Source organism: Ambystoma mexicanum, chromosome 9 (genome assembly GCF_040938575.1).
Source record: "Ambystoma mexicanum isolate Mex_15411 chromosome 9, UKY_AmexF1_1, whole genome shotgun sequence".
Lineage (NCBI taxonomy): Eukaryota > Metazoa > Chordata > Amphibia > Caudata > Ambystomatidae > Ambystoma > Ambystoma mexicanum.
The window spans coordinates 294,541,989-294,559,265 of record NC_090931.1 but is presented as its reverse complement, the minus strand read 5'-3'; the positions used below and the strand labels follow the sequence as shown (position 1 = coordinate 294,559,265).

At 47.6% G+C, this 17,277-nt stretch overlaps 1 protein-coding gene across 3 annotated transcripts in view; it reads right to left on the bottom strand.

Moving 5' to 3' along the window:
* The window catches only part of ACACA (acetyl-CoA carboxylase alpha), a 1,281,346-nt gene that overhangs the window by 589,143 nt on the left and 674,926 nt on the right, over positions 1-17,277 (bottom strand). For all 3 annotated transcript variants that reach the window (XM_069614682.1, XM_069614683.1, XM_069614684.1), the window contains one exon: positions 1,139-1,195. In XM_069614682.1, coding sequence (XP_069470783.1) covers positions 1,139-1,195 — 57 coding nt within the window. The remainder of the gene's footprint in view (positions 1-1,138; positions 1,196-17,277) is intronic.

Below are 17,277 nucleotides of genomic sequence, written 5' to 3'. Positions count from 1 at the left end.
GAGAGGCAATGTAGATGTTGAAGAGCCATGGCGATAGGATAGAACCCTGAGGGAACCCACAGGTAGAGAGTGAGGTGGAGGATAGGAAAGGGCCCAATTGCACTTGGGAGGGTCGGTTTGAAAGGAAGGAGGTCAGCCACGCCAGTGCCCGGTCCGTTATGCTTAGGGTATCATGGAGACGATTTATGAGAATGGCAAGATTGACCATGTCAAAGGCATAAAAAAGATTGAGAAGGATCAGAACAGAGGGAGAGTTAGAGTCCAGGTTTGAGAGCACAGGTGTTCAGGAGAGCAGTTTCCATACCATGGATGCTCAAAGGCCTGACTCGTGATTGTGGAGGCAGCCAGTCGATTCCGTCTGGTAGGTCAGTTGGGGTATGAGTATGCTATGGCATAAAACTTACACCAGGCTTGTGGGATTGATTGTGGATGAAGATGGGTGACGGGCACAAATTGGTAGGGTCCTGTGTACCAAGAATAGACACGTGCATGGCAGATTCCTGTACATAATGTCCCCTGTACATAATGTCCCAGGCGGGCGCAAGACGCAAGGCATAGGCAGCAATAGAATAAGGGCTCTAACTCTGAGCTGTGATAGGAAATATGTTCTGGGTTGTTGGAAAGAGAGGTCGGATGGAGCATTAGAGTTCATAAAATCATTATTTTAAATTAATGCATTTTTATTGCACATCGCATCAGTTCAATGGTTGTGCAAGCTGGTGAACTGTGGGTGTGCATACAAATTATAACAGTGCTCTGTACAAGTGATCAGACCAAGCTGGTAATTATCAACTCAGTAGAGCTAAAAGGCTGAGTGCACTTATTAGAGTGTGAACGTGTAGTGAGTCGAAGGAGAGAGAGAAATCATGGCACAGGTCACTCAATGAACTATAAGCATTTCTGATGTGGGGGCGAGGAGGTGGGGTGGATGCAGACTAGTGGGCTGAAGGTGTCCAGTTGGGAAAAATTGACCCTTGCCACCAGACAACCTGCCCTAAACTTAACAGATGCTATGGAATTGCTGCTTTTGGGCAATATATATATATATGGTTCCCACCCCAAACCCTGCAAATGAAAACCTTAAAAGCAAGATGGATAATTCCAAAGCGATAAACTACAGAAGGAGTCAAAAGTATACCTTTTGTGCCACAAGGAAAGTCAACCGTCGGATTCCGTGGTCAATGAGAACAGCTTTCTGTGGATAGAAGAATGGGGAGAGGTTACCTCAGCACACACGAAAGAGAAGAAGGACACTACCTTTAAATCCAGCCGATGGCGCAGCCACTCACCCTATGGTGAGTGGGCCTGGCAAGCACCTGGCTGCCCCATTTAATCGCATGGCTCTCTTTCGAGCTTTACGACACTGGAAAACAGGTGTTTACAGTCCCGTCCCTTCCTACCTCAAGGCACCTCACACCTGCCTTCTGAACAGGGCAATTATTTGCAACAAATCCTTCTATAATGCACCTGTATCTAACCAATTGTACTGTTGTTCACGCAAATGGTGACGTCACACTAGCATTACATACCTACCCACATGGATCTGCACCCAGCGGCTCATCAGATGTGCTTGCTTACGACACCCAAGATCCCCACCATTGGCTATGCGATCTAGGCTGATGGGTTGCAGTCCAACACATTTGGGGAGCCAAACGTTGTACATCCAGTGTTTAAGAGGCCACAAGCTGCAACCTTCAAGCACTGGGTGACCTATGGCTACTGGGGTTCCCCAGCTTATTCTAAATCCTTGTTAATGCAACCTGCACAAAGGTGTGCCATTGCCTCATCACGGTCAACAGTGTTCAGCTGCACGCTTGCACTCTTGACACACAAACACCTAGAGCTGGGAAAGAAGAATGTAAGAAGTGAGTACGGGTCCTCTAGAGAAAATTAACATAGGATGCCATGCAGATGTTTGGCATCAGGGCACTCCAGCTGTTCAGAGGTGCACTCAATGCACACCTATTCAGGAACCTCTGCATGCATTATGCTTCTAATCCATGAGGTCTATCCAGTGAAGTAACTTTGCTGAAAATGTTAGGGGGGGGCAAGACATCTAAAAGAAAGGGCCCCTGTCAAATGAGGGGGACAAAATGTTGTGCCACGAAAGTTGGGGGGACAAACACCCTTATTCCCCCCCGCCCCGAGAATTACGCCCACAGATCTATCTTGATTCAGAATCCCAGCGGAAGTCAAAGGAAGTAGTGGAGGACTGGTGTTCTGGGACCTTATGAAAAGCTGAAGTCTACAAATGGTGGCAATGCAAATATTAATGAAAAAACACTCATATCGAATCAACTATTTCCCTAAGACAATGTTAATAACAAATGCAACCTCAACTTCAATACTACACTGAGTAAGTATTAGGCAATCAGCTTCCATGTGTAGCAAAAGCTACGTTTACACATGCAATAGGATGAGCTGTGTTAGCATTAGGGAAATGGCTCAATGGGCCCCTGTGACTGTATCTTAACGTTGGTATTCCCATGTTTACAGACTTCACCTTTTTATTGTTAGTACCCTTCATGTTTCTTAAATTCTTTATTTCTGTAATCTACTGTTTTTTAAGAGAGAGAGAGAGAGAGTGTGTGTGTGTGTGTGTGTGTGTGTGCGCACACATGGTTATTGCAAGCAATATCTTATCTGCTACCATCAGTGGGGTATCTAGGCTTCCTGCTGCCCTAGGCCCAACACAGATCCTGCACACCCCCACCCGCACTTTACTCTGCCTACTCCCTTCACCAGACTTTGCCCCTGCTTATCGTAAGAAGCACAAGTACTACATTTGAGTGGAAAGAAATGATACCCCCTTCACTGGTTGGCTGTTTCTCGCCACTGTGCTTTGTAAGATTTTTGACTTTTTTCTATTGTCATTTAATTGCTTCGGTCCTCCCAAATTTTGACAGATAATTAATTTTCATGGTAGTGAACCACACTAGAATTGCAGTCACACACGTGCAGAATTAATACAAGATGACCCCAATGTGAGCAGTAACGCCACAACAAAGCTTCAACTCCTGTTACTTGGCATTCACACAGAACCATGCAGCATTTTTTCCATGCTTAACTCATGCCACCCCAATGCATTTCTTGGACGTTGCTGGTTACGAAACATCAAGTTTGAAACATAAAATGTAAACTAAAATAGTTACTGCCTGGGAGTGAGTTGATAAATAGGTAAGGGGTGTAGTTCTTTATGTACCCAGCGCAACCCTAACACCTGTGTCTCCTTTTTGTAAATTCAATGCAATGCTGTGAGGCATGCTAAATAGTTGTCTCTCGAACACAGGTACTCATGACAACCAAGCTCAATAGCCAACTCTGGAGAAACCTTATACGCTTTGATTGTGGCTTGCCATTCAGCAAACAGTAAACACAGCTCTTTAACGCATCATATTATAAAATACTTCAGCGTCGGTTAGTAAAAGAGCACACCTGGCGAGGGGGACCAGACGTCCCAGTTGTCCCAGGAAATCGCCCTCCATCCAGGGTCTAGGGAGATTTTTTATTCGATAAACCATGTCCCGGGATTGGAAGGGAGGGTTGCTACGGTCCAGGTTTTTGCTGGGAACTGATTCGGAAAATCCCGAAATCGGCCCAGTGCAACTCTTCCTGCACGTGAATGGGGGTGTGAATGCTTTTCACACCCCACTCTCCTCACCCTTCCTCTCCCTGGCCGCTCTCCTCCAATGAGAGAAGTGTGCCTGTGAGGCAACAGGCCAGCGACATAGAAGTAGGACTACAGTTTTACCGGAGTCCTATTAGTCCCACTTTTACAATGGAAAAGTGCTGTTTATCATATATTTGGAGTCACAGTGGTTTCATAAGAGGTCGCCAGGCACAGCACAGCAGTATTGAGCAGTTGAAATTAAGAGTGAAATGTGCTAAACCTAAACGCCATCTTGCAACTTTTAAAAGGCTCTCACGTGCGGATCGTCTAGCCGCTTACATTTGTAACTTTTGTAATACAAATATTGATTCGATTGAAATACCTCAGCCACTCACGCACGCAAGGGTGACAGTCATCTGTTAAGCACTGCTAAGCAGCAGCGCCGGGGCCGAACAAAAGCAGCTCTTGAGGTTGAAGACATCGCTCCCCTCTGCTGGTACTTCTATCCAAGTAGGCTGCCTGTGCTCAAAATGCTACAGCTTGCTTGTGTTTTTTCTATGGCGACCTGAAAGCGGGCTCTCACTGCTCATGCTTCCTGTGTATGCTTCGACGACATCGCAAGCCCGGACGTTACGTGACCCATGCAGTGCCACATAGTAGATTGGGCAAGCCCTCTCTAGAGGCAGCAGCATTCTGACTCCGAGAATAGATTTTTGCCATCAAAGATTTAAGCCCATCAATGAATACTTCTTCAAAAGTAATGAAAACATGAAAATGTGCTGCTCCATTGGAATGTGCTGCTGGCTACCATACACGTAGAGTTGCATTCCATGCACAGTGTGTTGTTATGATCGCTCAGATGACATCACTTCTCCCCAGCAGAGAATCCCATCCCATGATGCTAGGGAGGTGAGGCTACTACCCAATAGTCCCCCAAGGGGTGGTAACATGTGGGGGGATCTCATGGGGAGAGACTCCTCTCCTGGGGAGAAGGACGTGATTGGGAGACACAGCACCTTTAAACCTCAACCCGGTAAACTGACACTAGGACCTGAACCATATGGGTCTAAACTCATGTCTAAAACCATGTGTTATTGTGAAACATTGCACTACCCTGATGGTTTAAGTACTGAGATGAAGAAGCTCCAGGAAATGCTACAAACGAGCTGGAAAAACACCAGAACATCTATTGTCAATGGATTGGATGTACGTCAGGGCAGACCCTACTATATCAGGGCATCAGAACAAATGAAGGTGGAAGGGTACCAGGAAGGATACCAGAGGGGTTACTAGAGAGAGAACCAGAGAGAGCAGCTGAGGTGGAGAGAAATCGAGAATCAGAGAGAGAGCAAAGCCGAGAGAACACCCGAAGCCAGGCCGGAGAAGATTGAGCAAGAGACGTCTAGGGTGTGATTCAAGGGATCGCACAATGATGTCTCGCAGGCCGAGGGGGTGTTGGCCGTGTAGAAAGCAGAAACGAAGAAGGTAATAGGCGTCCGGCATGGAGGCAGAACGCTAAACCCTAAAAAACTGAAAGCTGGTGGCAGGTGGGTGAGAGGCAACCTGAATAAGAGAAGGAGTAGCAGAACACTCCAGTTGACCAGAAGTACATTGGTCACAAGACGCAAGAAAAGTGTCGTATTAGTTGGCCGAGAGTCAGCCCTACAGAAGGACAGAGATTAGGTCATGGTGGCATAACCTGTACTGGGTGAACCGGTTGATCCAACAACTGCGCTGAAACCGCTAACCTTATCCATTCGCACAGCTAACTACACAAACTTGAACACCATTCAGAGAGGTGGTGGCTGGGCGTTGTTGAGCCCCTGGTCTGCTTCCCGACAGAAGCGAACCACAACGAGAGTGGGAGAAGGCGGTCGACTATCATCCGTAATCCTACCGTCCCAATAAAGCATCCTGACCCCAACACAGGTAACAGGAGTTAACAAAAGTCCGGGAGGGAGCAGACAAACTGTTTAAGAAATTATTAGACATTCCATGAAACTTACGGCAACAGGGGAGAACAAGTATGAACTTAGAACACCTACCTCAGAAGTTGAGAAGATATGCTGTCTGTGAACCCGAGACCCCAACTCGCTGAAATGCCTATAGAAGGGGGGTTATCTTATCGATCCAGTAAAGTACAACGGAGAGGCCTAAAAGGTTTGGCGGCCCGAACATAGTTCATACTCTCCTTCTCTATCCAGACCTCAAATAGCTGGGGAATCCCATGGCAAAGGAGATAATCACTATCCACACCCCAGAATTGTCTAGTGCTGGTCCTTGGAGCCAAACCCCAATCATCTTTTGTCAACATCACCGTTACCCACAGCTGATTGGTCAACACCGGATCCTGCCAAGAGTCATGTCTATCAGCTCATGAGCTTAACCTTGCCCTCCTCAAAGATAAGAAGAAAAACATTAGCATTGCCATTTTCTTAGCACTTAAAAAGCCAGGAGAGGCAGATTGGCCGCCAGGGGGCGCACGGGTGATGTCGTGCCCCGTCTGAGCTCGCTCATCAGAGGTCCTGCGAGAGGTCTGTGCCCCCACTTCTAGGACCCCCCCACGGCTGAGACTCGAGACGAGGCTTTGGGAAGGTGCCCCCCGCCAGTGGCAAAAAATATGTAGCGAATCGGTGGAGTTTTCACCTTGAACCGACCGTCTGAAGTTCTTCCCCGTCTCCACTTTGAAACAACATGAAGCGCGCGGAGACCAGCGCAGGGCCCGCCTAGCAGGTGCCCAGCGGAGGCTTTTCTCCCGAATACAGACAACTTTGAGTAGCTGGAGGCTGTAACGACACATCGCACATACCGTGCCCGCCCCCACCGAACCGTTCCGGGTGGCAGATCTGCAAAGGAAGCCGCAGACACCAGAGCGCCGGCGGTGCGCAGGGGTGCGCTCCCGGTCGTCGCGGAGGCTCCGTCTGCGCGCGGCCTGTGCGATGTAAAGGGGACACGCGTGGCCCTCTGGACGACCCACGGACAGTACCTCGGAGCTGGAGCTCGAAAGGCCACACTGCGCCACCCCACGCCCTCTTGGTGGCGCGCATGGCCGCGGCCCCCAGGAGATCCGACTCCACAGCTCGGCAACTTGCAAGCACACGGTCAAGATCCATAAGAGACATCCACGGGGAAAAGTCGAAAGGTAACCCAGACCCACGGATTATCCATATAACTACACGGTGTCTCCATAAAGGTTCGCCCGTTCGATGTGACAATTGACAATTGGCAAGCCGAGGGTTGGGCCCTCAAAACCTTGGGGCGTGTGCCTTCCTCCGAAACCCTGGACATCTTGCCCCAGTCCATCACGACGGTAGACAGACCCCCCACGCGTGGCGACGAGTCTTTCCCACTTCTGATAATCAGGCGATCCGCGTGTTACGCACAAGGTTGCCCAAGTACGGAGCCACAAACTGCGACATAGATCTCCCCCCGCCGCCATTTTGGTGCATTACAGTCTCGTTCCAGTAATACTGGGACCCTGCCTAACGGAGCACAGGCCTACTTTAGATCTATGAACTTTACACAGAAATTGGCCAAATTTCGCTTTAACCAGGTCCCTGAAGCATCGCCTCAACGCGAACCCTCCATCATGGCCTCCAAAGACCCAGAGGCAGCGCTGACTAGGGGCGACATCGCTGACCTCCTCTCAGAAATGAAAGGGATGAGAGCTGATATAGGCAACAAGATCGACAAGATCACGAGCAGAATCGACAAGATGGAGGAAAGAATTGAGGAGGTTGCGCATAACCAGACCTCCTCAGGCATCCTTGAAATGCAGGTCGACCACCGCCTAATGGAAATTGAGAGCAGAGAGGAGGAACTCTGCCTAAAAGTCGATGATTTAGAAAATAGAGAGCGTCGGAACAACATACGGGTCTTTGGTGTTCCCGAAGTGGACGGAGAATCAGAGACACACCTCAAACAAACCCTACACGACATTCTGAAACTCCTATTCGAAGACGACGGAATAGACGCACCCAAAATTGACAGGATCCACAGAGCCGGAGGGAAACCGGGCAGCCCGAGGTCCATCCTGGCCCGGTTCCACAATCACGCATACAGGGCCCGGATTCTAGACAAAGCCAGGCTTGCAACGCAGATTTCCCTGACGGGGTCACGTATCACCATCTTCCAGGACCTATCCTCCCTCCCTTACGCTAGCACTCCGAAGGAAATGCCAACCAATTACCAAGTTCCTCAAAGATAAAGGTGCCAGATATCGGTGGGGCTACCCATTCTCACTAACGTTCGAATGGGATGGCGCGAAGATGAAACTCACATCAGAAAGAGACATTTCCAACGCCATCACTGAATTACTAGGCCCGCAGCAGGATGGAACTCCCATCCCGACAAAGAAGAACCAGGAAGAAAATTGGCAATCTAAAGGCCCTCGAAGACGGAGAATGCAAGGTTCCAGGAAATTCAGGAGAATGAACGCCTCATCAGACATGGAACATTGACTTCTCCTCTATTCTGAACACCCACTATGAAAAGGCAACGCGAATGACAGAAGCGAACTGGGTGCCACCTTTACTACGTTGACTCCCAAACTGGACCCATGTAAGAGGTCTGCAGGCTGTGTCACGTGAACTGAGGTACAGGGTGGGATCAAAGGGGGGGAAATGATTAAGATATCGAATAGACCTGGGCGGGGAGGGCCGTCTTTGAGACTATGTTAACCGTCAATATAGAGGGCCTCCTTCCCTCAGGCATCGAATGATGAGATTGGGGGGCTCGAAAGTTTAAGTTATGATGTGTTTTGATTGAATACGGACCGTTTGTTGTGCGGTTCACACTGGTGGTTCGATAACAGTTGGGTGATGTCCAACCAGCTGCATCGGACGCCGAGGGAGGGAAAGTCTAGGGGTAACCCTATAATGGGATACTTTGTTCATGGCGGGAGGGTGGGGGTTTGGGGTAGAAAAGTTGGACTCTTACAGGTTCCTTTTACAGAACGCAGGATACACATGCAAACAGGCATCAATCTAATAGCACTCACACAATTTGACAAGGAGCGCATTTCGACCACTTGGCCTACGAGAATCTATGAATGCAACACGACAGGCACAGAGAATAGCGAAATCTTCTTAAGTAAGCCCTGATGGCAGCCACACACAACATGAAGCATTTACGCATAGGCATGCTGAATGTGAAAGGGCTAAACACCCCTACGAAACGTTCCTTGGTTGCAAGAGAATTTAAGCGCTCCAAGATTGACATCTTATTCGTCCAAGAAACGCACTACATGAAAGGACAAGAGAGAGCAATCCCGGGAAGACACATTGGCCATACCCTATGGAGTTCCGGTATAACAAAAAAGGCAGGAGTGGGGATAGTAATTCGCAAGAATCTACGCATGTCGGTCCAGGGCTCGTGGGTGGACACAGAGGGAAGAATAGCAATCATTACAGGACTCATTCAGAACAAGTTTGTCACGCTGGCCACGGTATATGCTCCCAATCAAGGTCAAAAGAGGTTTCTTCACAAAGCACTTGAAAAAGTGTTTCAAATGACGAAGGGGCAAACGATCCTTGGAGGAGACTTCAATATGCGGATGGACCCCGCGCTGGACAGACAAAGTGCAACAAGCATACCCAAACCGCCACACTCGGCTGAAGACACTGATATGAAAGTAGCACTCTCGATATTTGGGCTAACTGACAGTTGGCGTCATCTCCACCCCACGGATAGCGGCTTCACCTTCCGCTCTATTCCCCATGGAACCCTCACGCGGATTGACTACGTATTCCTGTCAGAAAACCTGCTACGAGAAATCTCTGCTGCAGAAATATGTCCGATCTCGTGGTCAGATCACGATATGGTACTGACAGAGATACACTGGGCGACACGCACCCCCCAGAACACAAAATGGAGATGCAACGACTCTCTCTGGACAGACACGGCGTTCAGAGATGAGTTCGAAAATGAAATCAAACAATTCTTCGTCTCCAATGACACTGGGGAGATTTCAAAAAGTTCGGTATGGGAGGCTGCAAAAGCAACATGGAGAGGTATTCTCATTAGAGAAGGGGCCCGCAAAAAGAGAGAGCGAACCTTGATCGAAGAAAATATCAGGCAGAAATTGCGCGAAGCAGAGAAACTTGCACAATCAAACCCACGAGAAAGAGCGAAATACCTCAATGAAGCCAGGGAACTCAGAGAAGAACTAAAAATATTAGAAGTCGGCAAAATCAACCAAACTCTGCAGTATTTAAAGCAAAAATTTTACGAAAAAGGCGACAAGGCTGATGCTCTTCTAGCAGCAAGACTACGCGCACAGAGAGCTGAAAGGTGGGTGAATGTAATAGAGAGAAGGGACAGCACGCTCCTAAACACCATCGAAACCTCACCCCAAGGAATTCAAGACGCGTTCGCATTTTTCTACGAAGACCTATACACTTGTGACCCGCATCCCCGCCGGGTGTCATAGAAGATTATCTCAAAGGAGTCAAATTGCCATCGCTGTCACGTGCTAAAGCTGAGGCGCTCGATGTCCCTGTTAGCGAAGAAGAAGTTACCAACGCTATCAAGAGGCTCAAGGCAGGGAAGTCTCCGGGAGACGATGGATTCGCCCCTGGCTTCTATAAATCATTCACCGCGTACATAGCCCCCTTCTTAACAACGCTCTTCAATGAAATATTTAAAACAGGGAAAGTCCCCCCCTCCTTCGCACAAGCACTGTTAACGGTTATTCCAAAAAAAGGCAGAGACCCGAAATTATGCGAATCATACCGTCCCATATCGCTTTTGAATATAGACGCCAAAATATACGCAAGGATCATAGCAGCCCGAATGGAAGTCCACTTGCCACGACTGGTGAATCCGGATCAGGTTGGCTTTGTGACCCAAAGACAAGGGGCAGACACCATGAGGAAAACACTCCACCTGATACACGAAGCACGGCGCATGCCAGGAGACCCCGCCCTCCTGTCACTGGACGCCGAGAAGGCCTTTGACAGGGTGGACTGGGACTTTTTAGAACAGGTACTCATTGAAGTGGGACTTGGCCCGAGGCTCCGCCTTGCCATAAAAGCGTTGTACTCATCCCCGCAAACATCTGTCTCTGTCAATGGTGGCTATTCTAGATGGTTCCCCCTGGAGAGGGGAACGAGACAGGGTTGCCCATTGTCTGCCATCCTGTTTGTCCTCTCCCTCGAACCTTTGGCGCAACGGCTGAGACAAGACACCGGAGTACGAGGGATCAGAGTCGGAGACAAGGAATATAAGCTGGGTCTATATGCCGACGACATATTGCTTCATCTCACCTACCCACTCGAATCTATCACGGCAGCTCTAAAGATTATCGAAGAATATGGACAGATGGCAGGCTTGAAAATCAACACTGGGAAATCTATCCTGCTCCCGCTTGACAAGAGCAGGGACGATGAAGTAGAAAGATTCGCCCCATTAGGAATGAAGGTGAGCTTGACCACCCTGCGATACTTGGGCATCAACGTCACTCGAGACCTCCATACCTTGTACCAAGCTAACTTCCCGCCCTTGTTACTAACATTGCAAAACGATATGAAAAAGTGGGCCAATCTCACAATCTCATGGATGGGACGCTTAAATGCTATTAAAATGGTAATCCTCCCGAAGATAGTATACCTATTTCAGATGCTGCCTATAAAAATGCCTAAAGAATTTTTCACTGAAGTAACAAAGTCCATGTTGGCCTTTCTTTGGCAAGGTAAAAAACCGAGAGTCCCCAAAGCACTTCTGTATCTTAAAAAGGATGACGCGGGAGTGGGCCTCCCGAACTTAGAGGCATACTACAGAGCGGCACAACTGCGAATATTGATCCCTCACCTGAGACAACAGACGGATTTACATTGGATAGCGTTGGACAATTTTCACCTCCGTCCGTATACTGTAGGCGAATGGATATGGGTGCCTGGACCAAAACTGCGAAACAGTATCAGAAATCACCCGATAATCGGGACCATTTGGTCTATTCTGAAACCGAACAAGAACATGAAAGGGATTACAACCTGGCCTTCTCCCCTGGGCCACCTGTGGGTCCCGGGAATATGCGATGACATACCAGAACCACTAAGCTACCAGTCCTGGTACGAAGCAGGCCTAGAGCGGGCAGGACAATTGTGGAGAAATAAGACCTTCATAACCATACAAGAACTCGAGGAAGCACTCAATATAGGCCCTCTATCTGTTTTCCAATACTTAAAACTGAAAGGAGTAATGTCTCGAGGAAAGTGGAAAGAACAGCTTCAGAGAGACCTTACACCCTTTGAAAAAATTTTGGACACCTGGAAGGGCTCTAAAGGTCTGATAAATGCCATGTGTAACGCCCTGATAACAACCAACATAGCCCCCTCGACCAAGCTGAGGATCAGGTGGGAAACAGACTTACGAAGACCCCTACATGACGAGTTGTGGCTACGCATGTGCAGGCAGACAGCAAAAGCATCGATATCATGCCAATATAAACTTCACGCGCTCAAGCTCCTTCACAGATGGCAGTACGACCCGCTCAGACTTGCTAAAATGTACCAAGGGGTCAACCCACAATGCTGATGGGGCTGTGGCCAAGAAGCAAACTACTGGCACATGTGGTGGGGCTGTAACAAGGTGCAGACATATTGGGATGAAGTCCTCAGTTGGATAAAAGAGCTAGATGATGAAGACAGAGGAAAAGATCCCATACTGGTCCTCTTTGGATTAATTGAGGATGACGATAAGATCTTAAAGGCCCCTAGGATGACTCTGGGTTTGTTGATGGCTGCAAGAGCTTGCCTCACAATGGCATGGAAAAGACCATCCCTCCCCAACAAGACGGAATGGGTGAATGTCGCACGAAACATCTTCAGAATGGAGAGTTTGACCGCCGCCCTACACGGACATAGTACATTGGTGGAAACGGAATGGGCTGCCTTCCGTGCACAATATATTATTTGAAAATTGGTGTGTGTGTGAGGCCTTACTATGATCTCGCTGATTGATCTGATGCCTGTATGAATAACATGCTGTGCTCATTTCCCTTGGACACTCGTGCCTATTGCTGACATCTGAACTCTGTAAAGAACTTTAATAAGTAACCGGAGAAATGTCCATACTTGTATTTGAAATGCAAATGAAAGGGAGGGGCGATTGATGTCAGGGATGTCTTTCTTTTGTTGTCACTAGCGTATCAAATGCCACACGTTTATATGGCTACTTGCGTATTAAGAATATATGTTCCCTTTCCACGCAAATGTTTGCATTGAAGAAATGTCACTGTTGTACCTGTAAAACCAATAAAATTGAAATTTCAAAAAAAAAAGCCAGGAGAATAGAAAACCCCTTTGAGACTATAAACTAGAAAAAATTAAGAAAGCCGTCAACCAACCTTTGATATAGTTCCCAATCTAGTTCAAAAGGAGTGTGGTGCTGGAGAGTAGGAAGGGACTCCTGGGAACAGCTTCATCGTCCCAGTAGGGCAGATCGAGAATTGTGCATAAAGCAAGAGATTGTAAAAACCTCTGTAATGGAGCTACAAACCTTATTAAAAACCAGTAAAAACAATGGGGGATCAGCTAGCAGAAGGGAGTCATTCTCCTAGACACACAAGAACTTTATGCAACTGTTTATTTTCTGTTGTGTTATGGAGAACCAGGAACCTTTGTGGAACTTTTGCTTTGAACAACCTGAGAGGCGTTGGATACTTCACATCCAGGAGAAGGGAGTCATGCTCCTGTATTACGAACAGTAGCTGGGCATGTGTAGCGTGTGGTGGGTTTTACTCAAGTTGCCCTTTGTGACAGAACTTGGAAAAGCCCACCTTAGGTGACAGGATTGTACCCTTTTGGTTTAGCCTGAACTACCCAAAGGTTTGGTAGTAATGGCTAAGCAGCCAGTCTTAGTCTAGGAGGGAGAAGGGCTGTAGTGAGGCACACAGTAAGAGTATACAATTAGTTCAAGGAAACACTGACACACTAGAAGTTATGGAAAAATAGTTATTTATTTTATATACGCTAAGACTTTAGAAGTAAATCAGGTAAGTACTATTCACACAATAATATCATGAGAGAATTAAAAGGTAGCACACTTTTAATCAATGTAGAGCAACAGAAAGTGGGAGAAGCTACTGAAACTAATAAGCAATCTTGTAACTTCAATTAGCCACTGCTTAACCAATCTTTAAAAGTGTAACCCTATCCTATGTGAGTCTTATAGAGTCAAGGGGGTGTTGCAGGGGGGAGCACTGGGGGCCAGTGAGCAAGGGCTGAGGAGGAAAAGAGGCAGGTAAGCAATAGAGCAAGCAGGGTCTATGAAGGTTTCCTCAAGCGTGCAGGCAAGTAACAGTTTGGCAAGTTAGAGCCCAATGGGTTGTTCACCCCAAGGGGACTCAAGGTGCCCTGGAGGGTGGCGCAAGTAACAACTTAACTCCAGCCCTGCAAGAACACAAGAACAACACAGCAAGGCCAACCTAAGTACCTAGGCTCGGGACAGTACAGTTTCAATGAAAAACTTGGTGCAGCAGGATGGTCTCCAGGGTGAGGCGACAGTTGTCCCTGATTCGGGTTTTGTTGCCTGGGTGACTGAAGGAGGCACTCTGGAGGGAACAGACAGATGCACTCTAGCAGTGGGACGTCCAGCAGTGGATCTTCACGGCACATGTGCATTGGAGCCCTTTACAGGCTTCGGGTCAGCTACAGTTGTCATTCGGTAGACTTCTCTTCGGTTCTCGGTCCATGAATCCGCTGAGGGGACGCCTAGGAGTGAAAAAGGGTCAATGCAGGCCCAGAAAGATGCCCACAAGGTTTCAGCCGAAACTGCACTTCACAAGACGTTGCACCAAGAAATGGTATTGGGAGTTTGCAGCCCGAGACATCGCAGCTCTGCGGGATGGCGCAAAATGCAGGTGGTCTTGAGACTGGTTAGGCCCACCAGTCCCGGGGAGGAAGTCTTCAAGAGATCTTGCCTGTCACTCGGAATTCAGGGTCAGGTCTGCAGCGGTCACAACGGCTCTGGAGGTCACATGGAAGTTGCTGGGATATCCTTCTACGAATTCCTCTTTGGATCTTGAGTCCAGTGGTCCACTCTGAGGTTCAGCTCCAGGACACACCTTTTATGCAGGAAAACCGGCTGAGCCCATCAATCACCGGACAAGCCTTTCATGTAAATCTGTTCAAACTGGTTCCAGGCAGGCACACTGCAGGATAAACACCCGGGGAGATTCAGTCACCTCCCCCACTTCCTGTCCTTTCAGGCATCCACAGAGCCTTGGCAGGCTTGACAAAAGACACATCAAGACCTCCCCCACCCAGGCAGGTAGAAAAAGGCTCATTTAAGAACAAGTCATCATGAACAGGGCTTAAATAAGTACAGCCACCACTTTAAGCAAATGGTGACCCTAGAGTCCCTTGTCGCAGCTGCCATGGCAGCCTGCGACAAAAGTCCGCAAAAGTCGTGAAAACAAGGTAAATTGTCACCAGCCTGTCAGATGAACTTGTAACAGTGACTAAAAGTAACTGGAACAGTGAGAAAAGGGAGACAATGTTCGCCTCAGCACTCCACATAAGGTGGGGTGTGCTTATCTCACACAAAATAATATACAGGAGGGTCAAAAGAGTGTCCTCCTGACATGGAAATGTGTTATCATAGGAAAAATGAAAAGGGAAGATCAAGGAGCTCCCAGCAACACAGCACTGAAAGTGCTGGGTGCAGCAATAATAAAATGTAGATGCCAGAAAACATGGAGGAAAGCATAACTCCATGAAAAAGTATCAAAAAGAGATTAAAAAAAAAGAGTTCCCAAGTACAGAGTAAACGAATGAGTGAGAAAAAAGGTTCCCACTCATGAGAAATAGATAAAAACCATGAGTCTGGCACAAAAAGTGATGGGGGACTCACAGTTGGAGAAAATTTCACTCAGAAAGGAAATCTACTCTAACAGAGTGCGTGTACTTTCAGAGCATATTGACTGTGCAGTTCCAACCCATGCGTGTTGTACATACGTATTGTGCTTACATATATTGTATAGTATAGTATATTGCATTCCCCCTGATTAACCCTTTCACTGGTCCAGAATTTCACTTGGCAGTGGAGCAGAGTACTTAGACCTCAACTGCTCGTGTCTGGCTGTTTAAGTCATGGGCTTTCCAACAAAACTTGATCTGCTGCTAGCAGCCCAGCATGCACAGCGCCTCTCTATTGTAAACAAACACAAACAAATTAAACTAGACAACACTAATGACTCCTCCCATACTCCTGGAGACCCCGTCTGGGCTAGCTTAAATACCATCCCAGTTATACTGCATGCTCTTACCCTGAATGCCATGGCATGGAGCTTGGCCCTGAAAGATGCTACTACAGGGATTCCCTTAGCGCGAGAAGTTTCAGCCCCTGGCTCATATCCTCAGACTCCTCCTGAACGAGTTGAGGTCAAGTTACTAATACAAGCTCCCCGCCAATTCTGTTACCCTCATCCCTCCTTGACTGCCCCTTTGCACCATTAGCAGGATTTAAACCCCCGTAACAACAAGAGGGGACGGCCAAGCAACCTACGCCATCAAACCCATGAAGGAACTGGGAACAAACATGTCTCCCCCTTAACTCCCTCCGGGGCGGGCACGAAAATAAAAACAATCCTTCTCAACACCAGGTCCCTTAGCAGCCATGCTCTTGATATACATGACTTTATAGTAGACAGAGACCTAGACATAATTCGCCCCATTGAGACGTGGATCACGGATGCCAGCGATCCTATGACCAATCTGGCTGTTCCGGAGGACATTTCATATTCTGTAAGAACAGGGAACACGGCCACAGAGGTTGGGGCAGCATTTATTGCTAAAAGCACATTTGAATGTTTTACATCGCCATGCCGCGGTCAAGACTGAGATCCCGCACATTAAAATGACTCTGACTAACCAGAGCTGTATCAATTTCATCCTGGTTTATCGCCCACCATCAGTGATGTCAGGCTTTAACAACAAGATTGTTCAGTTACTGAGCAAATTCACTGTCCCAAACTACGCAACACTCTTTTTAGGGGGCTTGAACCATTGGTAGGGAAACCCCATGGAAAAAGAGGCCACAGAATTGGAATTGGCTCTGAAGAAAATCAATTCCCAAATTCAAAAAAATGAGCCCACGACTGCGAACAATGGTGTTCTAGATTGGGTTGCTACGAATAATCTCACAGTTTATATTGATCGCATTATCCCGTGTTTCTGGTCCGACCACCATACTTTCGATTTTTATATCCAGCTGCAAGGTCCTCTGCTGAAAGTTCCAAACAAAATATAACACAATTCTTCTTAGGCTTCTCTGGGCTTTCCTTCTCCACAGACTTGAAAGCCCTTGTCTCAAGCCTCTTCACAATTGTCCTAAAGTTCACTTTCAACTGATCTTTCGCAATACATTTAAAAACGTTCCCTTTTAAATAGTTCCAACAAAACTTGCTTTGCAAATCAACAATAGCCTCCCGACTAAAACAATACTGGTTTCCTTTTGGCCGAGGTAATGATTGTGTTTTAAGTATTTCTTCTACTTTATCATAATGCTGCCAGACCGCTCTGACTTTCCTCACTTGGATTCACTTTTCAACAATTTTATACTTTGTCATATCAGAGACTTTCGAGAACGCATGGATTTAGCTTTGACTTATGCGCAACCACTCGCACACTCTTCTTGCACCTGTTGTCCTGGTCTCTCTCACTCTG